Source organism: Pelmatolapia mariae, linkage group LG18, assembly GCF_036321145.2.
Source record: "Pelmatolapia mariae isolate MD_Pm_ZW linkage group LG18, Pm_UMD_F_2, whole genome shotgun sequence".
NCBI classification, from domain to species: domain Eukaryota; kingdom Metazoa; phylum Chordata; class Actinopteri; order Cichliformes; family Cichlidae; genus Pelmatolapia; species Pelmatolapia mariae.
The window spans coordinates 7,477,343-7,505,129 of record NC_086243.1 but is presented as its reverse complement, the minus strand read 5'-3'; the positions used below and the strand labels follow the sequence as shown (position 1 = coordinate 7,505,129).

General features: G+C 41.4%; 1 protein-coding gene across 1 annotated transcript; it reads right to left on the bottom strand.

The window, feature by feature from the left end:
- Nucleotides 1-25: 25 nt before the first annotated feature.
- On the bottom strand, nt 26-23,864 carry LOC134616734 (vasoactive intestinal polypeptide receptor-like). Its single transcript, XM_063461713.1, has 14 exons — nt 23,773-23,864; nt 22,380-22,473; nt 21,298-21,411; nt 12,435-12,541; nt 12,263-12,360; nt 11,048-11,151; nt 7,514-7,551; nt 3,341-3,494; nt 2,140-2,200; nt 1,601-1,667; nt 1,428-1,519; nt 1,095-1,224; nt 495-536; nt 26-378 (listed from the first exon to the last, which is right to left on the bottom strand). The coding sequence occupies exons 1-14, from the start codon at nt 23,830-23,832 to the stop codon at nt 187-189; spliced, it is 1,353 nt and encodes a 450-aa protein (XP_063317783.1). The 5' UTR covers nt 23,833-23,864; the 3' UTR covers nt 26-186.
- Nucleotides 23,865-27,787: the final 3,923 nt, after the last annotated feature.

Genomic DNA, 27,787 nt, shown 5'->3' with positions numbered 1-27,787 from the left:
GCCTCTCATTACAGCGGTTTTACCTTTCAATTCTGGCAAGAAAAATTCAGTCTCACTCAATTTTTGACAGGCAATCGCTAAAAATACTCAGTAACCAATATCGATCCTGTGGCAACAGCGTATGCGAGCCACACATTCAGTGCCTAAGGATTTAAATCAAAGAGCGACAGTAACTTTAACTGGATATCAGATGGACGAGAGGCGCTCCTGACACGCAGATGTCCGGCGTGTTGTGGGGCTGCATTTGGTCATCATGGTGATCTGGGTGCTGAAGTTGTTGCCGTTGCTGCCCATGGAGGGCTGCTGGTACTTAGTATCAGCACCCAGAAACCTCTGCAGCATCCACCTGCGCCACTTACGCTTAATCTCCGACTGCACCTGCAGGACAAGCAGAGAGGTAGACAAACAGAACGAGGAGCATCGTTAAGCAGGCATGAAACAAAGGATTTAGCTAATTTATCTTAGAGAGCTTTGTTTTGTTAGAATTTACTCACCTCTCCATTTAGAAAGCAGTACAAGACAGCAACCACAAAACCCTGTTGAAGAGATGGGAAAAAAACACACACACACACACACATCGCCCTGTAAGAGCTGTTGTTGCACAGAAATACAAGTATGATCGCACAGCTGGGGAAACACTCTAAATACTTGCGTATGAATAATGATGGTAAAATGACGACCAACTTCAGGCTCAGACAGCAAGTTTATCATCCTGATCCCCTGGGAAATGTTCCCAGGAGATATCACTTTGAACTACAACGCTTATAAATTGAGAATACTTTCCATTGCACAGCTTCCATCATTGCACTTTGCTCTCAGAGTTTACTTTCAATTTAATGCTCAGCAAACGAGCAAACTCATTATTCAAGCGTACAAAGTTAAACATGTCAGCAAAACCAACCATTCATTTGCTCCATCCGACAAACTATCTTCATAAAACTTTGCAATCAAATGAAAAGATGTCCACTTGCGGCAGCAGTTCCGTCTAAAACACGATATTTCAAGCAAAAAATCCAGACATTCATCTATAAGTAGTGCTGCCTGCTTCTGTGCACCATTTGGAAAGTGTTGCAGACTTAATGCAGGGACGTTACCTGAAATGACCCGAGAATAAGATCGAACACCATCCTCACTTGTGGGTGAATGTCATCGGGGATGAAAGCAAAAATAATGTAGTTTATGCCAAAGAGAGGAATCAACAACAGAGTTGATTTAGCCAGTCTCCTAAAAACATGAGATGGGAGGAAAAAGAAGTAAAGAGAAAGCTCGTGCACAAAGGCCAGAGTCGACTATCTGTCACTGTGCAAGAGCTTAGTCAAAATAAAAACCTAACAGCAGCAAAATTAATTAAATTAGCATCACCTGATAAGAAATGACTGCAACCTGCACTATGATCAAGATGCTGACATTTTGCACTGAATACCTACGAGTATTGATTGGACTCCTTTCTTCCAATGTCTGGGCAATTCATCTTCTGCCGCAAAATCCGGATGATACAAATGAAGAGGAAAAAGTTCACCTGCCACGAAAGTAGCAGACTGGTTAATTTTGCATTAAGCTGAGATTGGAATGTTACTCACAAAGAGCTGCACTGACTCACAAGTATGGTGATTAAAATGGGGGTTTTGATGATCCACCAAGGGCCGTCATCAATTGTCTCCCAGCATCTGACAGGAAAAAAGGAAATGCAAACAAGAAGTTCTCAATAAGAGATCATAAAAACAACATCACTGGACTGTAAACAGAGGCAGCAAAATTGCTCCGAAGACCAGCTGTTAATCTTTGTAATGGATGAAAGAAGAGGAGCTTTGACGGTCCCTTTACTTTTCATGAAGACTACTTAAAGAAATTACATGAAAGCTGACTAAGAGTTTGTTCATACCAAATATTGAAAATCATTACAATGATACAAACTCTGGTTTCTTCTTATATTTCCATGTATGTATGAACGCTTCAAAAAGTCGCTGCACTTATTTTCATGGCAAAATCTAAAGTAATAAGGCATGGCTCAAGACTTTTGCACAGAACTGTAATTCTAATATCTGCATCAGTATTGGCTAAGACTTTCACAATCAGTGCATCCCAAATGATAACTTCACTTTAATCAACAAGAAAACAAGACTAAAAAGATGAACTCACCCAGTGTCATTAGAAAAAGCCTTCGTTATCGCCCACGCTGAGATAAAGATGGTCGGAACCCCTGCAGACAAATTACAACACAAACAGAATTACCTCTAAGTTATTTCAACATTAAAATGATCTCTGTTTCTCAGAGAGAAATGATCAGCTCTATGATTTATTTTATAGATTATTTTATATACTTATTTATTTATCTGTACCACATTTGGGCATGAGCACACTGTTAATCTTATGAATGGGTTTACAGCTGAAGCAATATTGCTTTTTAGCTATGCTTATCATTCTTAACACGACTCATGTGTGCTCTGTGCCAATACTGATTCATCCTGGGTATCTGTGGGAAAGGCTTGTTTCCATTTTCCTGCTTGCAGACACAACATTTCAAGCCTATTTCTAGATTTATTTCACTGTGAAGGGAAAATAAATATTGTTGAATATATACGTCAAAGGCAACTGAAGGATCAAAAGGTAAAATCTTTTCAGATTTTAACTGAAATTAAGATGAAACTCCTCAAAGGTTCCACCTAGCACCTTTTTATGAATATATGAATTCTGATGAAAGCAGGGACCATATTGCTGTTGAAATTGAAATATAGCAGTTCAGGTCTACTTGTTTGATCTCTAAGTTCGGCAAAGAATTTAATTTATTTATATGTTACGTTTGCCATACATATATAAAGCTATTTGCCTTCCAAAAGCATTGCGGGACTCTTTGACTGAATGCTGCTGCTAAACTAAGGAAAACTCATTCATGTGCAGATTGAAAGTTCAGTATTTCTCTGAAGCAGCTGCATGTATTAAACCTCTTTTACATAAAATAATATATACTCCAGTTCCCTCCCATAGTCCCATGATATGCATTTTAGGGTAACTGATGAGTCTAAGTTGGCTGCAAGTGTGAATGATTTCTGTCTTGGCCCTGTGAAGGCCCAACCACCAGTCCAGGATGTATCCAGCCTCTTGCCTCATGCCAGCTGCAATAGGCTCCAGTGTCCCGTATATCTCTCCATGATAAAGCAGATATAAGTAATGGATGGACGGATCCAGTGGTTGTAGTAAAGACTAATGAAGGCATTCAGGTTGCCTGATGGCTGCACTGACACTACAGACAAATGGACACATCCGATCCCCTTGCAAATGAGATTCTGAGAGCGACCTGTAAGCCTACTCATCAATAACTGGCATGAGAGCTAACACTTACCCCACCCAATGAGGATGTACCACCAGAAGTACTTTCTCTCAGAGAAGAAGGACACAGCTAACAAAGCATGAAGATAGAGGCCCTCCACAAGCAGCCAGAAGTAACTGGCCATGACCCCGTAGTGGAACAAAACCATCACTGCCTTGCAGCCCACCTAAAAAACATTAACATGTTATTGGCTTTAATGTGCAAATGAATGTAGATACATATATAAATCTATTTCCATTTAAATGATTCAAAAGGTTACTTGAGGACGTTTTTAGCAAACTAATCCCAAGGGCACAAAAAATAACAATTAAAGGTCAATACACATGTGCTATCTTGTAGTTGGGCTGATTATACTGACAGAGTATTTGACCATTTAGATCTGTAATCTACAGTACATGTAACTGAAATCCAAGTTTAAAGCTCCTTGCTGCAATATTAGGAGAAACCACTGCTGATAGATCGGTAGGTTTAACATAGTCCACACTGACCCACTGCAATGTCTGCTCCATAACTTAAAATGCCAAATGGGAAAATGCTTTTAGGCAAATATTGTTATTGAATTAGCCAACCTGAGTTAAACAGAACTAGAAGAAGCCTAAAATTCCCCTCTCACTATCAAGACGGCCTAAAGCTGTTAATCAGCTGAGCTAAGCAAACAACTTAGGGTTAGAGTTCCAGGGCTGACAAATAAACTGGGACTGGGGCAGTCAAGAACTTGGTAAGCAACAAAATTAGACAGATATGCAAAATATGCTTGTGCTACATGTTCCAGTCAGAAGTCTAACTTCAGCACTTTGAACCAACAGCAACTTGAAAATGAGCGACTTCCACAGTACAACATTATAACAAGTTCCAGCGTCGTGTGTATTTAACTTCTGTTTATTGTCGCTTATAGTTCTTTGTTATGTTTTATTTGCTGTTCAAGATCTGTGTATGGTCCTCTTTTCTCTTGTTTCTTTCTCCTCACCCTCAGATGTCTGCCTCTCCCTGGAGCCTTGAGGTGTCTAACTGTTAAAAGGGAGTTCTTCCTTCCCACTCTCACCAAGTGCTGCACATAGAGGACTGTTATAGGGCTTTGGAGTTGACGTCACGCCGCAGTGCATTGTGGGATCCCGGCGCCATGACAGAAGGCCACAAATCAAAACAAACACACTGTGTTGGAAGCAGGACTGTCAGAACCATGCTTAAAATCAGCGCAAAAGACAAAGGGCTGTATCGCGACCGACTGCGCCCAGACGCCAAGAGACGGTACTTGGAAAAAATAGCGTGCATCGGTAATGTGGACCCGTATGAAATAAGGCAGTGGAGCGGAAACCCAGACAGCCTACCGCTGTTGTCCTATCCCGATATTTTCGCGTACCTTGTCTGTGGAGTCAGCGCATACACGGCGAATCATTTTCGGAATTATAAATTCCTGGAGGCGCACATCTAATTCACAAACGGTTGGGTACAAGATTTGGCCGTTTTTAAGCCTCCACGTTGTGAGTACGTTGACCATATGACCAAGATACAGCCAGAGGTTGCACATAACATTGACTTCTCAGCAGCTGCCCCCAAAATTGCTCTAGATGAACGATTCACGATTGAAGCCAGCTGTGCGTTGCCATGTAAATAGTTTGCATTTCATGTGTACCTGCACATGTACTTGCTAAGTACATGTGAACAGATCTTGAATTAAAAAAAAAATAAACATACTTTTCATTTGTTTTATTGAAACCACTTTACAGAAAGTACAATTATTTACAATGAACTGTACATGCAACACAGCAGTTTTATGAATATTCAACAAGAGCAAGTTTCATTTGGCCCTGGTTTGACAACCACACTGGGGCACATATTCACCAAAACACAGCACACCTTAACATTCTTATCAAGCAGTGCTGTGTCTTCACCCTCACATGATACGAGTAACTCCTGTCCACAGCCTCCATGACATGGTGATTTTGTTGTTGGTCTTCTGTCAGATCTTCATCTATTACTTCTGCACGGGGCACACCTTCATACTCTGCAGCTGCATAATGAAAGCATGTAAGATAAAATTAGTGCATACACATAAGGTAAATGTACACCAGTATTCCAGGTGCGTGATTCATCTGAAAGTTATGTGCAGATTAGCGTACAATGAGCGCAATTTTGTATGTTTTTGGGGCGGGGGTTACCTCCGATGGGTGCTCTTTTTCGCTTTCGTTGCACTCGCCTTGCGTGCCGGTCCGAGTCTGACCGCTGCAATCCAAGCCTGACGTCTTCGTTTAGTAATATCGGATACATGAGATCCCTCCCGTTGCCTCCAGGAGGGGAAACGATGAAAAGAAAGCCTATTTTCCAGCTTCTTGCCTTCCTTATCGTGTGATCTGACGTTGCAACCGACAACACAGTACGTATGAACCATAGCTGACGCTTCCGTGTGCTTCGTTTGGCCTACTGTCATGCCCCCTCCCGTGACATCACGCTCCAAAGCCCTATACCCAATGTTCCCTCTAAGCTGTGCGCGTGCGCAATTGCGCACTGCTGGCACGGTCTCTGCTCACATGAAATCTGCGTTGCGCACCAAAAAAATCTAACCTGAACTGAAAGTAAAATTAATACTTTAACAATTCTGTTTTGCAGTGTTAGTCAGTAAGTCACTGGCTGCTCCAGTACGGGATTAGAACGATGCCACCTTATCCCATAGTCCAGCCAATGATGCGATTCACATTCGTATATACGCAGCTAATCCACGTCGTTGACAGGCTATGACAGCGTCCTTATGTGCCGACACCGGTGTTTTAGCTAGCAAAGCGGCGTGGCTGATGTGGAGTGAAGCCACGTTAATGACAACGTGTACAACCATTGGAGAGGTGAGCAGGACAGACGGAACAAATGATGGCAAAAGTGTAGACTTTATACCAGTTTTTAAATTGTGTTGATAGGCCACGTAAAACCAGAATTATGATAAAAATATATGCAATGTTTGGTTTTCTTCCTGAATACTATCGTTGTTTATATTTACTGCGGGAACAACGGCGTTTTATAAGGAAAACGCTCGAAAGCACTGTCCGCCTGTGAGCAAAGACAAAACCAAAAAACCCACCCTTTCCTATTGGTCGAAAAATGTACCATGTGGACCAATCAAAAAATGATATGGCAACATGGCATTTAGTTGTTTAGGAAAGGGGGAAGTTTTAGGAGTGACGGCGGTGTTTTGCGATGTGAGAGATTTGCGACGTTTAGCGCAAATCTTGTGTAATTAGCGTGTAGTGTAGTCAATAGTTTTGTTGTGTGTGTCAGAACAATGAGGCGACTACTGAATGTTACAGGTGTTACAGGAGTGATACATCTCCTGTTGTCAGGCCTGCAGGTATCAGGCTGTTGTTCTCCTTTATTATCTCATAGTGGACAGAAATTATTTTTTGGAGTGGCACAAGTAATTTGTGTGGCATCAAATTTGATGCAGAACAGCTGATTGTTCTGTAAATAGTTTGAAATGTTTATTTAAAAAACGCATTGGCTGCATTTCTAGGTAAACAGCTGCAAAAACTTTGTTTGCATAACTCAGTTCCTTTTTTGAAGAAGTAACTATATAATTAATTGCCCAACATTGGTCATTATATGCTGTATTTTGCAGACAGAGAGTTACAGGACTCTCTCCCAGATCACAGACTCATACTCATAATACAAGTCAGAAAAAAAAAAAGTTGTGTTTTCAAAATTTTCAGGTTTTTTTTTAAATTTTCATTGTAAGTGGGCTAAAGCAGTTAATTAAAAGTAGTCTAACATAAATGTAAATGCTGTAATTTGATTATTTTAATAAACCATGTAACTTGGATGGATTCGATGCTGGCGTGACCACAGTGCACACGTCTGCTGTTGCTCACAGTGGTCCAAGGGACCGCTCAGGGAGTTTGTGTGTTCGCTCAGACACATGAAAAATTAGAGGGAACACTGGTTATACCTCACAACATAAAGCACTTTCAGCTAATGATTGTGAATTGCAGCTATTGCTAAAAGCACATAGTTTAGCAGGTGGCAGAGTGTGAAGCAGCGGGAATGAGGATCAGCACCTCCAAATCTGAGGCCATGGTTCTCAGCCGGAAAAGGGTGGAGTGCCCACTCCGGGTCGGGGATGAGTTCCTGCCCCAAGTGGAGGAGTTCAAGTTCAAGTGATGGGAGAAGGGAGCCGGAGATCAACAGACGGATTGGTGCTGCGGCCGCAGTGCTGCGGCCGCAGTGATGCGGACGCTGCACTGGTCCGTCATGGTGAAGAGGGAGCTGAGTGTAAAAGCGAAGCTCTCAATTTACCGGTCGATCTACGTCCCTACCCTCACCTATGGCCACGAGCTGTGGGTAGTGACCGAAAGAACGAGATCGCGGATACAAGCGGCGGAAATGAGCTTCCTCCGAAGGGTGGCTGGCCTCTCCCTTAGAGATAGGGTGAGAAGTTCAGCCATCCGGGAGGGGCTCAGAGTAGAGCCGCTGCTCCTCCACATCGAAAGGAGCCAGCTGAGGTGGTTCGGGCATCTGACAAGGATGTCTCCTGGGCGCCTCCTGGGTGAGGTGTTCCGGGCATGTCCCACCGGGAGGAGGCCCCGGGTCAGACCCAGGACACGCTGGAGAGATTATATCTCTCGCCTGGCCTGGGAATGCCTTTTTGTTCCCCTGGATAAGCTGGAGGAGGTGGCTGGGGAGAGGGAGGTCTGGGCTTCTCTGCTTAGGCTGCTGCCCCCGTGACCCGGCCCCGGATAAAGCGGAAGAAGATGGATGGATGGATGGATGGATGGACAGAGTGGAGTACCCACACAAGAAAGATGACATCACAAAAAAATTTGTAAGCCGATCCATAATGTGTTAGATTAGCTTTTGAGACGAATAGACAGGAAGCACACGTGGGTGCCTGGACCATCATTTCCAAAAGTCTCAGTTTTGTCCTGCTGTATGCACACTTGCACAAGGTTTCAAAACTAAAACCAGCGTTGTTTGCAGAAGTGTCCTAAGATGCTTGTATTAGATATCAAGTTTAAAATAAATCCTTTTTACTGTGGAATTTGCCTTATTGTACCGCAGCAACATATGGTTAAATTCTGATGGCATTATTTACTTAACTTGTCGTTCATATCATGTACAAAGTACTATCAGTGTAAGACATTACACAGAACCAGCCTCTCTATGCTGTCAGGGAGCTTCTGTTCCACTAACATCAGGTTCACTCTCGCTTATCTAAGATAAACAATCACACTTGATACACACTAAATGCATATGTTTGCAACTTAGTTTTATTTCAGTGTTATCAAACAATACTGATGTTCTATTATTTTTCCATGTTCTTCATTGTTATCTAATGTAACATTGCTTGGTACTCTCTGTCCTGCTGGGTTGACGTTATTGGCCCACTCTTCTGTACAACATTGATTCAGTTCATTGAAGTTTGCAGGCATTCATTTATGCGCAGCTCTCTAAAGGTCCCAGTAGTGCTGTCACGGTCCTGGGTTGGTGACCCAGTGTTTTGATTTTTTTATTATTATACACTGGTAGGATCACGAGAGGATGGGGATTAGTAATCTTTGGTTTAATCTTGGTTTATGACCACTAGTGTTTCGGTTTCTGTTTTGCATATCTAGCTCTCTTCTGGGTTTGTGATTTCTAGTTCTTAGATTTAGTTCTGCCCTCGGGTTTATTCTCTTGTTCCCCAGTCAGTCATGTGTCTGAGTGTACGTGTCGTATTTCCTGTTTTATTTTCATAGTCTGTGTCCTGTGTCAGTGTATCTAGTTTTGCCTTCCCTCATCTCATTATGTCTGATTTGCCCCAGCTGTGTTTTTTTCCTGCTCCCCGTCCTCTCGTGATCCTCCTGTGTATTTTAGTCCTCAGTCTTCCCCTGCTTGTTGTCACGTCATTAACCTTCACACACCTCCTCAGTGCTGTGCGTTTCCTCTGTGTTCCTAGTCTCTGTAGCTCTTTCTAGTTTAGGTTTCTTGTTTTCCAGTTCCTTGAGTCCTGAGTTCGTTAGCTCTAGTTATTATGCTTCGCTTTTTGTTTTCTGTATTCAAGATTTTTCCCAGGAATAAAGCTGCGCTTTAAGTTTAACCCTCCGTCTGTGAGTCCTGCATTTGGGTCCTCCTTCCTGCCTGTCACACAGCACTAACCATGACAAGTGCATTTCAGTCAGGTTGAGATCTGGACTGTAATTATTGAAACCTTTTCTTTTTCTGCCATTCTGTTGTAGATTTGTTGCTCTGCTTGGGATCATCATCCTGTTACATGGCCCAGTTTCAGCCAGGCTTCAGCTGTTGGCCTCACATCGAGTCTAGAATACTTTGGCATACAGAGGAGTTCATGGTTGACTCACAGGTCCTGTGGCTGCAAAGCTAGCCGATATCATAATGCTTCCTCCACCGTGCTTGACAGTTGGTTTTTAAAAGAAAGAGGCTTTCTCCTGACAATACTTACAAACCCTGGTTCAGTCCTTTTCTAAATATACTGTCATGAACTTTAACATTTAACGCACTAACTGAGGCCTATTGAGCTTAAAATGTAGCCCTTGGATTTTTTGCAGTTTCTCTGAGCATTGAATAGTCTACTTATCCATGTAATTCCTTCCTTAATTGGAAGCAGTGAGGGTGTAGTTAATTTTTCACACACTGCTTCTTGCATTTCGGTTTATATTGTATTTAATATGTCATGTTTCATATTTCATATTTCATCTTAGGTTGTATTTACATAATTTTAAGACCTTCTAAAGACCAGGTTTTTATAATGTCCTGAAATGACATTATAATTTAAACAGGACATATTTTCATTTTATCAGGTCTGTCTATAGTTATTTTGTTATCCACATAAATGAAGTGGTGACACAACATTTGATTTGTTTCCAGGGTTAGATTAAAACTAGGAATGTGTGTTCTTGCAACTCTCTGTGTTATTTTGCACGAGGTTTTCCGCTTTCACCCCAACTGTATTTTTACAAGCTAAGTAGTGTGCCTCACACCAAGTAAACAGAAGTGATTTTAAGATATAAAACTATACTTTCCGCCTCCTTTTGTTTTTGCTTTTTCACTGAGGAGTTTAGAAATCTGTGAGATATTTAGCAGCTGTGTTTAGGTCAGGACAGCCGGTGTACCCTGAAGGAGAAATGTCTAAACTCAGCCATTAAGCAACAGCACTCAGCGATATAGTAAAGCGGGTGATTTACAGCGAGTTGATCCAGTCCTCTCTGGTAATAAAGTGGCAAGAAAACAGCACTAACGTTGGTGACTTGATCAGTTTCATAAAGTAGCCTTATTACAGGGAGCAATGCCACATCTAGGAGCTTATCTAAATACTTAACTTATCAGTTATGACGTTGTGGCATGTTGTGGTAATAAAGTCAATACAGCACTCTAATGTGATTTATTGACAAAGCTGTCTGTAGTTCAGGCTTAATGTTCAAGTTCAGGCTTAATGTTCGGCAAACAGGAACTCTCACAACATCCTGGTGCACAGATGAAAAGGGAAACATCATTTTAAGAGCAGAAGTGCCTCGGCAAACACTGCTACACCCAGAACGCTGAGTAAACTTTGAGACAAAGCATTAAAGTCAGAGTGGGAAAGCGGCTGCTGAGCAACGATGCCGAACTTCAGTTAGGCAGAGAGGGAAATCAATTCGCGCAACCAGTTCAATAATAGAAAAATCATCCTGCAGAGCTTTCAGCAGCAAAGAGAAAGGACGGTGAACGGCGTACTCACAGATGGTTGGCAATCTGTCTCGCCGACTTCGTACAGAACCACGTCCTTGATGAAAACAGTCACAGCTTTCAGTATGAAAGACACAAACAGATGCATGTGGATGTAGTTTCTTGTGCACTGCAGCTTCCTGAAGAAGAATACAAATACACAGAAAATGAACAGGCAAAGTACTCCTAATGCATCCCGACTGGTTACAGTGAATGAGCTCATCATGTGTCTCGGAAATCATCAGAAAAAAATCGTGTATCAAGAGAATATGCACTAGAAACTTCACTGACTTAGTTCAGAGGAGCACAGAACAGATGTGCTTTTCAGCTCAGGACAGCAGCCATTCTAAGCACTTAGTGTACACATGATTATCGCCTTGTAATTTCCTACCACCGTGCTTTGCTGTGCTGCTATCTAAATGTCACAATTCATTTAAACCCTGCAATTGTCATGAAAGGCTTTCTGCATGTCTCCCACTTTGGATGTAGCTTTTTCAGTGACATAATATTTATAAGGGATGTGGAGCAAGGAAATAAAAAAGAACAAATCGGTGTGTAGGGGGAGAGAAGCAGGGGGTGCTGAGAAAATGTCACTAATGTAAATTCTCTCTTTTGCCTGCTTTCAAACAAATACCTTCCCCGTGACACGATGACCTGGGGTGAGTTGCGTAAATGCAGCAGGACAGTTGAGCTGAGATGAAGTATCGCTCAGCTGCATGAACGCCGCATCTGCACCCCGACATAAACAGCAGGCGCTGCTAACATCCTGCGTCTCCGCTCCAGAATGCAAACCCAATCGCATGTCAAAAAACCCAAGGAGTAAACACAGCGCTTGCTGTTTAGCCCGCGACACACAAACAGCCTGAAATGCAAGCACAGCCAGCTGATGTTTATTAGACGCTACACACACTTGCCACTTAAACCTGTTCTAATGATCCCCGCCAACAATCACTCACATTTCTCCACGACCTTGTGACCTTAAGGTCAGGACAGAGCATGCAGTGAATAAGAGATGCTCATCTAAGTGATCCAACTTTACGGTTTGACTTGGTGACTGCTTGCACCCACCCACATTTGGACGACTTCTCCCACTTAATCCAGTTACATTGCTGTGTGAAAAGATTGTAAGACCTCAATAAAATGCAGGAAGCATGGTAGGAAATGAGAGATCGACGGGGTTTTCTTGCTTTAATAGGTGTTTGATTGTCTTTATGTGGGAACATTAAGCAGTGTTATGATGAATCACCTTACCGGAAGAGACACAATATGACGATAGCGACTGTCAGAGAGATGAGCGACACGCTGTGACCGATGGTGTATCCCACTTTGATGGCGTGGAAGAATACCTCCTGTAACAATACGTTTCAGTACACAGTTCATCAGGTATGGGACATTTCACTTAAAGTTCCAGTGCCACACTTACTTCATGGCTATCCATGGTGGTGTTGGGATTATATCCACAGTCTGCTATGTAGGAGTCCATGCTGACTGAGGTCCAACCATCCTCGGTGCAGGTCTTTGACAGGTTACCTAATGAGCAAAGGGACAGAGGAACAACACTGGAAATTATTCATATTACTTTACGCCGCTCTTCCTGCTATCCTTTAACAGTAGAATAAAGTGCTTGTTGAGATGGGAGTTGTAAGAGCTGCAGGGCAGACATAGCACTGCGTTTAATTAAAACATGCTGAGACTCATGTCTCCCTGGAATACACCCAAATAATCAAAGGAAACAGAATGAATGACTGAAGGGGCTCAGTCGCCCAACTGGCTCAGAGATGCTGAGGCAATTCCCATGTGCACTTGCTTCCATCTGTTTCTTAATTATGTGAAGGCTGTACACACAAACACCAGGTGGCCATCAGTCAAGCAGAGATATTTTGGTCTGTTCTGCACGACAGAGGGCAGAGGTGAAAGGTGCATTTAGACTGACAATTAAGAAACTGCATGACCAAAATACAGTGTTGCAGATTTGCGGTAACAAAAGATAGAACTTTTTAAAATTAAGAGTAGAGTCAAACTTGCGAGAACAATGAAGTAAATGAAATTACAGCAAGATAAAGTAGGGCTTTTTGGGTTAAAGCTGAGTCCAGTAGTTGTCCGGAGTAGCGTACAGCAGGCCAGAGATTTTCTCTTATTGAAAGTGCTGAAAATTAGATATGTCTGTAAATCTTTAATCTTGAGTAACGTGCTGTTCCTCAGAGTCCTGCTCTACAGGAGAATGGAGCTTAGCTACAGCAGCGGGAGCTAATGAAGTGGAAATACTTCATTACTGTACTTAAGTAGAATTTTCAGGTATCTGTACTCGAGTAATCTTGTTTTTTACTTTTGCTCCCTACATTTTTAAACAAATATCTGTACTTTTTACTCGTTACATTTTCAAAACAAGCTCATTACTGCTTGTGTATTCCCATATGGAAAAGATATATATAAATCTTATAAAGTTTGTATCTGTCTTGTGTGAAACTTGATGAATGAATGTATGAAAAGCATACAAGAGTGAAAACAGATATAAGATCCCTTGAAAAATTATATAAATGAAACTTGTATGTTTTGGATACTTCCTAAAAGAATATATGAAAGTAATGAGAAAGTGGCCACTTTCATGAGTAAATCATATAAGCCTTATATGATTCACTATATGAAGTAGGCCACATCTTATGCAAGTCTTTTATAAGTTTTTACTATTTCTTTTCCATATGGGTTAATCACCAGGAGATGTGGTATAAAACAGATGAAAGAGGCAAAAGTGTGGGCCATAGTCAGGGGTTAAAGTGGGCCTGCATTTTTATTTTATTATTATTTTTCTTTTTTGGCACAACACTGGAACAACTGCAGGTGTCCATAAGTTATGTTTGTGGTACTTCAGCATAGCTAGCCCTACAGAAGTGATGTTTTTTATTTCTCAGGTAATTTCAAATCCAACGCTTCTATCAGCTCAACAAACATCAGCAAACACATAAACTATTTGTGTGCAGTTTGTCTCACAGTTTGCTGCTAGCTAAAGGTCCAGTATTCCTGTGCTGTATTTCACAGGGAGAGAAAAGAAAGAGCTAACTTCACTCAGAGATGGAGAAAGATAAGAAAGACAGAACAGGAAAGGAAGAAGAGGGGTTAAAGATGAGGACTGATCAGTGGTGTTTGATAAACTGGAAATTTAAAGGTTACATTTAAGTTCTCATGTTTATAAATCAGATATCTGGTCAGTACACATAACATTATGTTTTTTCATATTGTGAAACCTGCTGCTAAACAAACTGACGTAGACTCGCTGTCTTATTTAAAGGTTGCAGGAAAATCCTCTGCAGAATAAACAGGTTAGTTTGCTGTGATGGGTTTAAAGTAAAGCACTGTGTGTGACTGGTGCACAGTGGCTGTGGTTTCATGGTCAGAGTCAGGTTACATAAAGTGTAGCAGAGATGAATGTGAAGTTAAGCTGACGATGCTGAGACTCATTCATCGAATTTCACCTTCATGCCAATTTTATACCTTCCAGAAAAAAGACAGCATAAACACTGTACTGTCAGTGTCGAGGATGGAAATCAGCCAAGACAACTCATAAAACATCTGCTTACATCCGGTTGTATTCTGTGACGTACATCCACAAAGAGCAGCAGGTCAGCTGGTCACAGCCTTTACACTAAGAAAATCTACTGGAGCTCCCAATAGAAATTATTGTGATTTATTATTCGTTTCCCCACACTGAGCCAACTGATTTTAGGGTTCCCCACATGCTGAATCCTCCCATTTAACCTGTTTCATGTTTAGAGGCAATGTCACCCTCTACAATGTAAGCAGCACAAAATAGAGCTGTTTTTTCATTTTCTGTCTTTTTCTCTGCTCATGTTCTACTTACCTGATTCAAGCTTTATTAGAATTCAAATTTAGACTGGAATAAAGCTTATATTCACATCTACTAATATTATTTTATTATTACAATGATAGAGCACAAGGTTCAGACAGTGTTGCACAAAAATAGGTGGTAGGAATGTTCTTCAAGGAGCTACTTTTTACTTTCTTAGTTTGAGTACATTTAAGAGCCTTTCTGGAGTATTTTTAACACTAGTATCTGTACTTCTGCGTAAGTATAGAATGTCTATACTTTTGCAAATCTGCTTAGCTGAGTGCAGGACCCTGCACAGATAAGTGGAGCTCTGTACAGTACAAGTTTTGTGGAAAAACAAAAGCAAAAACAATTGAAAAGGCCTCTTTTTAGGTCTTATTTACGCCCTCTGCACTTGTTGCATATGTAATGGGAAGGCAGGTATATGTGGCATATTATACAGAGAGGATTTAGATTTTTACAGTGTGACGAAAGCTAGAAAGGGATCCATGAACTAATTAGACCTGAAAACTCATGTCCCTCCCTTCATGAGCGTCTAATCCTGAAGCATGGATTGACTGCTCTGTGCTTTTTGTTCAGTCTCTTATTGTGTCATACTTCTTTCCTCATCTCCTTTCCTACCAGTAAAGAATGGAAGCTCCGTGATCTGGTGACAAATTAATCCACGTCCTGAATGCTGCTGTGGAAATCAAAATGTAGGACATTCCACACATTGTGTAATCGTATCACTCCGCAGCCGCTATCAAATCAGCACCGAGTTGGGAAATGACCAACAATCCAAAGTCTTAGAATGTATTGGCACCAAAATTTGGTCCGCTCACAAATACCTGAGCAGCGTAACGCAGAGAAGACGGAGGCTTAGTTTCCTCAAACAACATGACAAGACACAAAGGCGAAGCTAAGCCCCTGCTGTTTCAGCCCATGCCACCACTGGATTTAGCCTGTTTGAGGGATTGCCAGAAGAATGCTTTCATCATTCCCCAAAACATGACTGCAAGGATTTTCAGTGTTCAAGTTCATCACCCCATAATCATTTTTATTTTCTTTTTACTTCTTGGCTTTTCCTGCCAGTATTGTACAGTCAAAGCCTTATCCTATCTAAGTATATCCAAAATGTTTGATCCATAGTATTATTATAAATCAACTTCATGTCAAATTCACATTGCAGCATGTAGGTGAACCTGTTGACAGCTGGGCACTCTGTCATTCTCAGCCTGTAGAGAGGGTGAGCGCTATTAAAAGAGATGAATGGCTGCATGTTTGTGTTAGATCTGCTAGGTAAAGAGTTCATGAGAATGGCAATTCTGTCTCAACTAAATTTATGACCCCGAATCTCTATGGCGCCATGTTTCGTAATGCTTGTTTTTGTGTGTGAGGCTTATAAAATGAATAGCCCAGGATGTGTCAATACCTTCAGTCTTTTGCAACGATTCCCAGGAGTGAGGTTAAATTAGACTTCATGACATTCTGTGAAACACGCTCACAAAGAAGAATGTATGCATCGTGTGTCTGTAACCTGCCAAGGCCTTAAAGAGCTTTCGACAACTAAATAACAGGAAAAATACACAGTGGTTCAATGACTTAAACATTTTTTTTTCTGCTTTCTTGCACAGATACCCAGACCGTTCATCACCACTTGATTTAGTCCTTCTTTCATGACCTGAATGTAGACCAGGTTTAACCATCAGAGACCTGTGCTGATAAGGTGATTTACTGCATAATTGATACGGTCCACATCAATGCAGCACAACACTGCACAGAGGGGGCTGTTGATCCTGTAAACCTCCTGACATGTCAGTGAAATATGCCTCCTCTGACTTCAACCCCACAGATCCAGTTATTCTTCATGTGCCCCGTCTTTTCCCTGGAGTGCTATTCGCTCTCATATCATACTATCTCCCATCTGGGCCACATCACAGCTTCCCACACAACCTTTCTTCCCCTTACTGAGTGTTCATGTAGCTGATAATGACTCGATGGTACAAAATGTTCTAATGCACCCTGCATAATCCGCAAGTACTGGCTAGATTACAGCTATAGGACCTCCTTTCCAGGTTCAGTATATGATACAAGCAGTGTTTTGTGCTTGTGCAGGTGCGCTACACCTGTGGCAGCTCGTTTATTTTGCTCTCCACCTTTTTTAAATGTCAGGGGTTATATATATATTTACAGTATATGCAGCTGCTGACAGGGTAAGACTTTTGGCACACCCATCAAATATTAGCAAACATACCTCAACGTCTGTTCCAGACTGTTGGACAACATTTCAGGAAAACTGCAATTCAACCCGGAGATGGTAGCAAGACATCGCACACCATTATCCGGTTATAGAACCGGATAATGGCTCTGGGGTTAAATGTGGGCATAGAAAATATGCTGTACTGAAAAGTGTCCTGTGCATTCCCAAATACAAGCAGTGCACATAGAACAGAGCTCAGACTATGTACCACTATGAAAGTGGGAAATACATGGGTGGATTCATATGTGTTGTTCAGTCTTGATTTTCATTATTTGATCCTGCTGACCAAAGCAAATTTTAATTTTCAAATATTATGTTTACTGGTGTAGACTGACCATGCATAACATTATGAGCACTGACATCATCATTCATAAAGTGAATAACACTGGCCATCTATTCTTCATGGCTCCTGTTAGTAGGTGGGATATATTAGGGAGCAAGAGAACATTTTGTCCTCAAATCGTAAGGATTTGAGTGAGTTTGGCCAGGGCCAGATTATGATGGCTAGACGACTGAACGTCAGAACATCTCCAAAAGTGCAGCTCTTGTGAGGTGTTCCTGGTCTGCGGTGGTTAGTCTCTTTCACAAGTGGTCCAAGGAAGAAACAGTGGTGAACCTGCGAGAGGGTCATGGATGACCAAGGGTTACTGATGCACGTGGGGACCGGTACAACAGATGACCTACGGAAGCTCAAACTGCCAAAAAAGTTTATGTTAGTTATGATAGAAAGGTGTCAGAATACACAGACATCAGTCGTTGTGTATAGGTCTGCGTAGCTGACTCCTGTATACTGCCAACAATGGCCACACGAGCACCACAACTGGACCATGGAGCAATGGAAGAAGGTGACCTTAACTGAATAACTTTCTTTTGCATCACGTGGATGACTGGTACGTGTGTGTCGCTTACCTGGAGAACACCTGGAACCAGGATGCATTATGGGAACAAGGCAAGCCAGCAGACGCAGTATGATGCTTTGGGCAATGTTCTGCCGGGAAACTTTGGGTCCTGCCATCCATGTGGATGTTACTTTGACACGTGCTACCTATCTAACCATTGTTGGAGACCATGTGCACCCTCATGGAAACTGTATCCCCTGATAGCTGTGGCTAAACGCAAAAATGGTTCAGGAATGGTTTGAGGAGCACAACAAGTTTGAGGTGTTGACTTGGCCAGATCTCAATCCAAACTAACATCTTTGGGATGCGCTGGACAAACAAGTCTGATCCATGGAGGCTCCACCTCACAACTTACAGGACTTAAAGGATCTGTTGCTAACGTCGATGGTTCAGGGTTGTTTTGGCAGCAGAAGGGGGACCAACACAATACTAGACAGGTGGTCATAATAATATGTCTGATCGGTGAATAGCGACTCCTTTAGTGCTACAACTTGGCCACTATGTTCAAAATATAGAAGAGAGAGGTTTATTCATATGTTTTCACTGTCTTATCAGCAGCAGGAGCTGAGCTAACGGACCAACCGCAACTTTACAAACACAAATAAATCAAGAAAATATTATTTTTGAAAACAAACAGCTCAAACAGGCAGCTTTGTTGTCACCGCCAATAAATATTACACAAAGCGTGGTAAATTTAGCCACTGCAAACTTCTTCTTTTTTTATGATTAGCATAGCTTTATAAAGAGCCACACCTGGGATTTTACAGCTATAGCTGTTTGTTCCTGTTATATTTCTCAAGGCTCCAATTTTAAATTAAAGCCCCTTTGCCAGTCGACTACAAATAAACATCTCCATCAACTCTTACTTCATGATTAACTGAGGAGAGGCTACGTGGTAATTATTGACAAATAGAGATGTTGAGGAAACTCGAAGGGGTACATTCCCAGGAACTACTGTACAGACATGGTGCAATTCAGCCAGAAAATTCCCAGGATACTGTTTTCCCTTACAGATAATTAGCACTACTTCCCTGTTAGGCTTTCACCAAATAAAGAACAAATAACCAGTGTGGCTCTTTAATGAGTGTATGGCGTCTGCATGGGAAGTTGTTATCTTGTTTCCTGCTACTGTTTTGAATTTTATTGTATTATTTATGATATTCAAGATGTGGTGGTAGAAAAGATAAGAGATTGTAGGGCCAAAATAGCATCATGAGTATGAGCCACTAGGACACTCCATAATTTCTATTTCTGGTCTCAGATATGGAGCGTGATGATACTGGCACAGGCTCAATAGCAGGGATATTTGGAACAATAACAACAAAATGGAAGTTAAGGAGGGATCGAGATGAGCAGCGCGCCAGCATCTCTCTGATTCATTTTAATATCCCATGCTTAACTCATGTTTCCATGAATACGCATTTAATTTCAGGTTAATCTCAGACTCAGGGATACAGACATAAAAAAGAAAAATGGCATTACGAGGCTTAGTAATCATGTGATGTACTGTTTATAGGCTGTTTAAGACTGAAATTGTTTTTATTATCTTGAATGTGGCATGTTTGTCAAACTACATTGAAATTCTCAGATAGATTCATTATTTTTTAGAGATTTTAAGGCATCTTAGCAACTAAGTGACTATTCACAGGCCACTTTATTAGATACACCTTGCTAGTACCAGGCCGGACCCCCTTTTCCCTTCAGAGCTGCTTTAATTGTCAGTGGCACAAGCTGAACAAGATGCTAGAAATATTCCTCAGCGATTTTGGTCCATATTGACACCATAGCTGTTCGTGCATGACATGAATCTTCTGTTCACCTACATTACAAAGGAGCTCTATTGGATTGACATGTAGTAATGGTGGAGGGCATTTTAATACAGTGAATTCACTGTCATGTTCAAGAAACCAGTTTGAAATGATCTGAGCTTTGTGACGGGCCAAGAAAATGTCCTCCATCCCACTGTACCATCACCAGCCTGAACTGTTGACTTGCATGTTGTCTACACCAAATTCTGACCCTGCCATCTGAATGCTGCAGCAAAAATCAAAGCTTTATCAGACCAGGCAACATTTTTCCAATCTTCTGTTGTCCAATTTTTTTCAAGCCTGTGCAAAGTGTAGTCTCAGTTTCCTGTTCTTAGCTGACAGAAGTGGCACCGGGTCTTCTCCTGCTTTAGCCCATCTGCTTTCCAGAGCGGCAATTTGTGCGTTCTGAGATTCTCATGTGCACACCTTGGTTACAACGATAGTGCCATGGTGGTGGGGTGGAAAGCACTGTTCTCTCACAGAAAGGAGGTCAAAAGTTCAAAGCCATTAGCCTCTTGGGGTCTTTCTGTGTGTACCTGCAAGGATACTTTCTGGCTTCCTCCCACAGCCCCAAAACCTGGTAGTTTAGTTGGAGATTCTAAATTACTAGTTTACAATCAAGAACATTAAGAGTAAACTGGATGAGATGAAGGCAAATTATTCTTTAGCCTGAGGCTACCCTGACAACAGCCAGAAATACAAAACATAAGGCTTTGAAATTCAAAATTGGTCAAGTGGTTTGTGGCCCTGTAACATCAACCACTACAATAAAGATCATTGACATTTTACTACGTTATACACAAAGTTAGCGAATGTTAGCAAACCACTGCATTCTGCAGATACTGAGTTCTGTTTCCGTCTGCATGACGAAAGTAAAACCAATATTTTCTGTCCTCTGAGCTTGATTTTGGTCTCCTGCAATTCTGGGGGAAATTTCCTCAGACTATTTCAACATTCTGCTACTGGGGACTGAATGGATGATAAATCTGTGCATTCATTTGCTACAGGTAATGTTTTTACTTTTATGACTTGATATTAGATTTGTTGTTTATATCAAAAGATGACTTAGAGCAGCTTTAACTCTGCTTGTAAATATTTTTTAAGTCACACATATATTTAAGAAATCACTGAGGTGCATGTTCAGTGTTGTCCGTCTGTCTGTCTACAAGATTACTCATCCATGAAGCTTGATGGAGAGGTGAAGCAAGTATAAAGAAACTGCCCTTTAATTTAGTGCTGATGCTGATACCTTTGCAAAAATGGGCATTTTGAGACCTTCTATAATTTCTCTATGTATTTACCAATAGGTGTCAGTGACTTTCCACCACAAATGTATGGATTCTACCATGTGCTTCCACTTTTTCTAGTCAAATAACTAAATACTAACTTATTACCGTAACCTTCTAAGAGTAAAATGAACTAATATGCTTTTTCTCTTCTAACTCTCTTTAAAACACACACCTATGTGCAACGTATATTTCAAGCTTGATTCTTACGTTCAGGATCATCCTCGGAGCGAAAGAAGAGAAATTTGGGGCAAGGGATGGTTACCACCTGTCCCACATCAGCACTGGGCCAGCAGGTGATTTTGTCCCAAATCCCACTGCAACCTAGAGAGAGACAAAGAAGGAGAGGGACCAAAAACAAGTATGTTACCTAAACTCACATGCCCAAAGATAGAGAGAAACTTAATTTTGCTCACATTTTGCTCAGTGTTTCACACATGAATCCCCTCAAGTGGGAAACAGCAGCCTGTTTAAGGTGAAGGCGGAGCACTGGCGTTCCCATGGCAGCCAAAACGTGTGAGTTTAGGTCAGCTGGCATTACAGCCATGCTGGGCCCATAACAGCAGATGACCTGAGTTAACATGCTGTCACGATGACTAATAAAAAAGCTCTGTGCCCTTCGTTACACGCTGTTATTTGAATTCAACAGATCTCCGTGTCTTTCTACAGTGTGTATCCTCCCGGGATGCACAATCGGCTCACGCCACTTTCACAGCGCACCTGCTCAACAGTTTGTCACAATGAAAAATCTCCTTACCAGGGTACATTTGCATGATTACCCTGAGGATCTGACAACATTAAACCTATTGCAAATTTAAATTAAAAACATAATGAGAGTTTAATTACTTTTGCATTGTGTGGAAACAAACAGAGTCCCATAATGCCTCCAACAGTGTTTCAGTCACTCACAGAGGCTTTATGAAACACAATTATCTTCATGTACACAGTGTATAATGTGCTGCAAAAAAACAAAAGCATAAAAAACTACAGATCAGGTGAGCTTTACTGTTGCACTGTAAAAGCATTTGTTAATAGCATTTCTTATAAATGAAAAACGGGATCAGTTTTCTCTGTAACTGAATCTGCATATGTGACAAGGGGCTGACATTAGGTGGAAAACAGCGTTCAGTCATGCAAGGTGTAATCTAAAGCCAGACGGGAGGCTTGGACAGCTTTTGTTGTCTTTGGAGTTCACTGTGTCACTTCAATCAGAGCTCACTTGTATCATTAGTGAATTAAGATGAGACAGAATAAGTAGCTCGTGGTAAACACATACGAAGCGTCTGACATACCTGTTGTTCTGTTTTTAATCAGAGCCTCGCATATGATCCTCTCCTTATCGATTTGATTCATCATGTCGCACATCTGTGTGGCCACTGCAAACACCTGTGAAGAGAGTATTTACATGTATTTTACGTACTTCTCTTTGGCCAGTGGTCGCCTTTTAAAAAGTGTTAGCAGCACTGAAAGGGTGCAGGTGCATGCAAAAAAAACTTTGGCACCATTTGACAAATCATTAATCTTTAAAGCAAATGTTATTGCAAAGATTTTTTTCATGAACTTCAAAAAGTGAATCTGTAACTTTGACGCGTGAGATGACCCGTTCCATTATATTCCTCATTCCTCATGATGTATCTGGAATTATGAAGTGATTCGGTGTGAAATATGAGGATTTACCATTGGGATGCATACAGACCATCTGCAGGAGCAGAAGATTTACTGCTCTTACTTGGATATATGAGTCTCCTCTCCATCGCATTAATCAGTCGGTATTCTGTGGCTATTGTTAGCCATGAAATGAGCCCATAGGACTCCAGTTTCTCTCCATACAGAAGATGACTTCCTCATTTAGATTATGATTTATCTTGCACCTGCAGGCTCTGCAGCATCACTTCACCCATGGTGATGGCCAGACAACAGGTTGTCATTAACCAATCAGTGCAGCCTTAAGCAAGTTGGAGAGGGGGAAACTTTCACCAGCCTAATCATCGTTCTTATTATCAAGCTAAAGAGCCCAACAGTCTGAGTTTTCACAGATGATGATGTGCTGGCGTTCTATTGTAGGGGTTTTTATCTAAATTCCAGTATGATTCATACATGCTTCTCTACATTAGACAGTTTGAAGAGAAGCATGGTGAGGACCAGAGAGGCTGCAGAGGCAGACAAATGAGGCCGTTACCATGGTGTCCTGAAGGGAAACCAAGTTCATTGTTTCGCCTGGTAATGCATCTTAACCTTGGTCATAAAAGGACAATGAAGGGCGCATAAAAACGCATGAATGTCGCTGAACAACGATCCCAGTCAAGGACCACCGTTTTGTTTGCTGCTGAAAAGAGAAACCTGGAGCGAAGAACTATCTGAACTTGAACTATTATTCGTTCCATAAATTCAGGTTTAAAAAGAAAGAAAAAAATAAACCCTTAAAAAAAAACACCCAAATTAGTCCCGTCATCCACACATGCTAAACGGAATTAAGTTGCCCACGGGGGCACAGCGGTGCGCCCTGCATCCACACCTCTGGAGGACCGCATGCGTATCAGCCCTGGACCCGTTTGCTGGCTTATGGCAGTGATCTACGTGGTCAAGCTTACGCTGCTAAATCAGGCAAGCAGCTGTGGCACTCTTGACAGCGAGCCCAAGATCAGGTCATGAGAAAAGTCAAGTTTTTAAGCGGAGTGTACTCACGGGTTCCAGCAACACGCAGGAGAACAGGAGGAAAATGCCATTTGAAAATCCCACCAACATATCCAGTGAAATATATAAACCATTAAAAATAGTTTTAGGAAGAAAAAAAATTGGTGACAGTACAATGATAATCCGTCCCAGGACTGAAAGAGTGCACCGGCTGACTTTGTGCGGTCTTGCGCTCTGAGCGGCGTGAACTGCTCCGCTCCTGAAGTCTCCCTCCTCCTCCTGCTCCCCCACCCCCTCCCACACAGGATTTACCTTGAACAGCCAACGAGTAACCAATGAAACATCACCTGTGAACGTCAGTACACGAGGGCGTTGACGCCTACAAAGAAAAAAGATTAAACTTACTGTATTTGTCGATTCAAATGAAGAAAACAATAAATGTACTTTTAAACTGTGGCTGAACTCTCAATGCTACCGTAAAAACGGGATATTACATAAAGAGCTTTATCCCACTTAAGAACTGTAGACTTTTGAGAGACTTGTACTTTAGTTGTATTTATATTTTTGTTTTGTCTTTTAGACTACGTCATACAGATTGGGGGCAGTCAGGGGCTGTCATTATTTAGCAGGAAGATTTTGTCAGAGTTTGGGGATCCCATAGAAACTGTATCCATGGAGAAGTTAAAATACAGCAGTTTGCATAGTACTGAATGTTTTCCTTCTGCTCTCATGATTTATTTATTTATTTTTATTTATTTATTTTTTGCATAAACTAACTAACCTGACCTTTAGGGCATCGCCAGCTGGAGGGATGGTAGAACTACTGTAGCAGGTGAATCCTGCCATTTTGAAACTCATATATATTTTCCACACTGCACAAGTCACAGTGACAGCGCTGCACAAAAGGATCTGTAAGGACCAATAAACAAGACTCACCAGCCTGTAATCTAACTCTGACCAAACTTAACAGCAGTTAAAATTGTGTTGCATGCTTGTAGCTTTCAAAGTGTTTTCTCTGACTTTAGTAAAGTAAGAGAGCTGCATGCAATTACCCATGTTGCATGGTTGCAGTAACTTCATTAATTATTAATGACCATTAATTATTCCCAGCATGAAGACAAAAATTAGCATATCAAAAACCAGTGCCTCCATACTTTGTTGTCATGTTTGAAAGTGGGTTTCCAACCACAACCAGCATCTTCCATTAACTTGTTTTTAACTCGTAGTTTTGAGAAAGTAAAGATAGTAACTGATAGTCCATCAAAAATGAATAGTAAAATTATTGTCATTAAGGTGACTAACAACACTGTGACACAGTCATAGAATGGGTCACTAGTTTCACTGCATTGGGACGTCACATCTGTAGCCCAACTAAGGACATGCTAGAGTCATCCATCCATCCATCCATCGTCTCCTGTTTATCCAATTCAGGGACCTGAACCTTGTCCCATGGGATGAGTGGAAGGGGCAATTCTGCACTATCACCGCTCTATCATAGGTCATACTAGAACCATCCATGCATGTTTTCTTAAAAAAACAAACAGAAGAGCATAAAGACATTCACATGACCTCTTTATTTACACACATAAAAACGATTTTGTTAGTTCCTGGAAATGAAGCCTGTCATAGCCGGCACACTGTTCCTAGATAAGATCCAGCTTCAGTAAACAGTCAAAGAATAGAGCTCATATGTATGTGAATGTGATTACAGCATGCTGTATTGAATGTCCTCAAAGGATTGCAGATGAACGGTGCAGAGTGAAAACATGAAGAATACTCACTGCTGGTATCAAAACTGAGACCAAGGCCTTACTTTAAATGTGCAGACTCTTCCAGTGGCACCACATGCTTTACTGTGTTTTTTAGTGTGTCCTTTACTTGTCTGGTTTTACTATCAGGAGGTGACTCACAAAGGCTTATGAAAGCTTTGATTGATGCCAGAATAACCTTCCTCTGGAAGAAAAGCAACATTTTGGGGCTTTTGAGTTCTGATAGGTAAGGCCTGTGGAATTTTAGGGACGATAGAAAGCTTTTTTGATTTTGAGCCTTTGGTGTTTATCAGGTTTGGGCTACGTCAGAAGCTGTGTACAGTCATGTTGCTAAACAGAAAGCTTTTCAGACAGCTCATTTGTCAGAAATGTGATGAATTATTAATACCTCTCTCATTAGAGCAGTCATTTTGCCACTTTCCTAAGCATGCTGACAGCAGTCTTTCGTTGCTATTGTCTTGCAAATTAAAAGCACCTTTTGTCATAAGCCCCGATTCTCTGTTTCTTTTTGTTGGCTCACAGTAAAATAAGAGACATCGTACAGGTTTGTGCTATCAAGCAGTCTAACAGCATCTTGTGCAAAACCTAAACGTGATGTCATGGTGAAATATGATCCTCATTTGCTGCCATGAAAGCAACAACTGCTCAAAATTAAAGTGGGAATTGCTTATTGCAGATAATTGCTATGCAAACTGCTGGCTTTAACACACAAGCTGAAACATAACTCCTCACAAGCAGCCTGTGAGGTTCATTTAATACTGATACAGACTTACGCTGTCAGTTAACACCTTGAATATTTAACCCAGTCAGTGATGGTAATTATAAAGATACACCAGAGTCATTAGGTTGAAATTATGATTGGCAGCAGGGAAACTAAAAGCAATGTAAATCTGTTTATGAGTGCACTATGAATGAACTTTATTAATTAATCATCAGAAAGTGTGAGCACCTCTATGAAAGAAGTTTTGGCAATTAGTTGATCGGGAGCATTCAGGTGTATGTTAACACAGTGCCAAGGAAGAAAGACATTAGCAATGATCCCAGAGAAGCAACCTCGGAAGGATTATAAAGCCACTTCCAAACAATCTAAAGTCCCTAATTCTACAGTGAACAGAGTATTCACATGTGAAAACAGACAGCTGTTAATCTACCCAAGAACCTCACAGCAAATTCACACCAAGGTCAGAGAAATGTCAAAAAACCCAAGAGCTCCATCTCAGACTCTCTAGGCCTCAGTTAGTAGCTTAAATGTTAAATTTCATGACAGCACAATTACAAAAAGACTGAAAGAGTGTGGCTTGTTTGGGATGGTTGCCAGGACAAAGTCTCATCTCTCTAAAAAGATAGCACAGTGGTGGAAAGGTGATGATTGACCTTGAGGGAACCTTGCAGTTCTTGAGCTGACCATCAACTCATCTCTGTACCAAAGTATTCTAGAGTCAAATGTAAGGACATCTGCACAAGAGCTAAAGCTTGGCTGAAAGTGGATCATGAAACATGACAAAGATCTCAAGCACAGCAGCAAGTCTACAGGAGACTGGCTGAAAGAGAAAACAATCAAGGTGCTGCAATGGCTATAGTCAAAGACCAGACCTCAATCTGACTGAAATGCTTGGAGAGCTGTTTATAAATCAAATCCTGTAAAATTCTGCAAACTGAAGCCGAGAAGTGGGCCAAATTTCCTTCATCATGATGTGAGAGACTGACAAAACCATAAACAAAACAATTATGGTCATGTTATTTCTGCTAAAAGTGTCTCTACAAGCCGCTGAAGCAATGTGTAAAAAACTAAGGACAGTGTTTTACACATTGCTTCAGATTTGTTTTCATTAAGGTCAAAGAGTTTGAGCTTTGTTTTATTAGACCAGTTATTTTGTTTCTCATGGTCTGAGAGTCCTTCAGGTGCCTTTTGACAACCTCAGGTGGACTGTTATGTGCCTTTTACTGAGCAGTGACTTCTGTCTGGCCACTGTACCATGGTCGTCCTTGGTCGACCTTCTGGAAGGTGTTCCTCTGTCCACAGAACAATGCTGGAGCTCTGTCAGAGAGACCATCAAGTTCTTGGTCACTTCCCTGACGAAGGTCCTTCTCTCCAATCACTCAGATTGGCCCGACGGCCAGCTCTAGGAAGAGACCTGGTGACTCCTAACTTCCTCCATTAACAGGTGATAGAGGCCACTGTGCTCATTGAGAACTTCATTGCAGCAGACATTTTTCTGTACTCTTCACCAGATCTCAGTGGAAACTGCTCTCAGATCAGTGCACCTGAGTTCAAGTTTGACTGTCATGGCACAAGC

Bases quoted from the DNA above. Each gene is read 5' to 3' on its own strand.
- LOC134616734 (XM_063461713.1), bottom strand. From the start codon at position 23,832: ATGTTGGTGGGATTTTCAAATGGCATTTTCCTCCTGTTCTCCTGCGTG. The intron at 22,474-23,772 runs GTGAGTACACTC...CTCTCTTCACAG, and splicing joins CCTGCGTGTTGCTGGAACCC to GTGTTTGCAGTGGCCACACA. The intron at 537-1,094 runs GTAACGTCCCTG...TCTCTTCAACAG, and splicing joins TTATTCTCGGGTCATTTCAG to GGTTTTGTGGTTGCTGTCTT.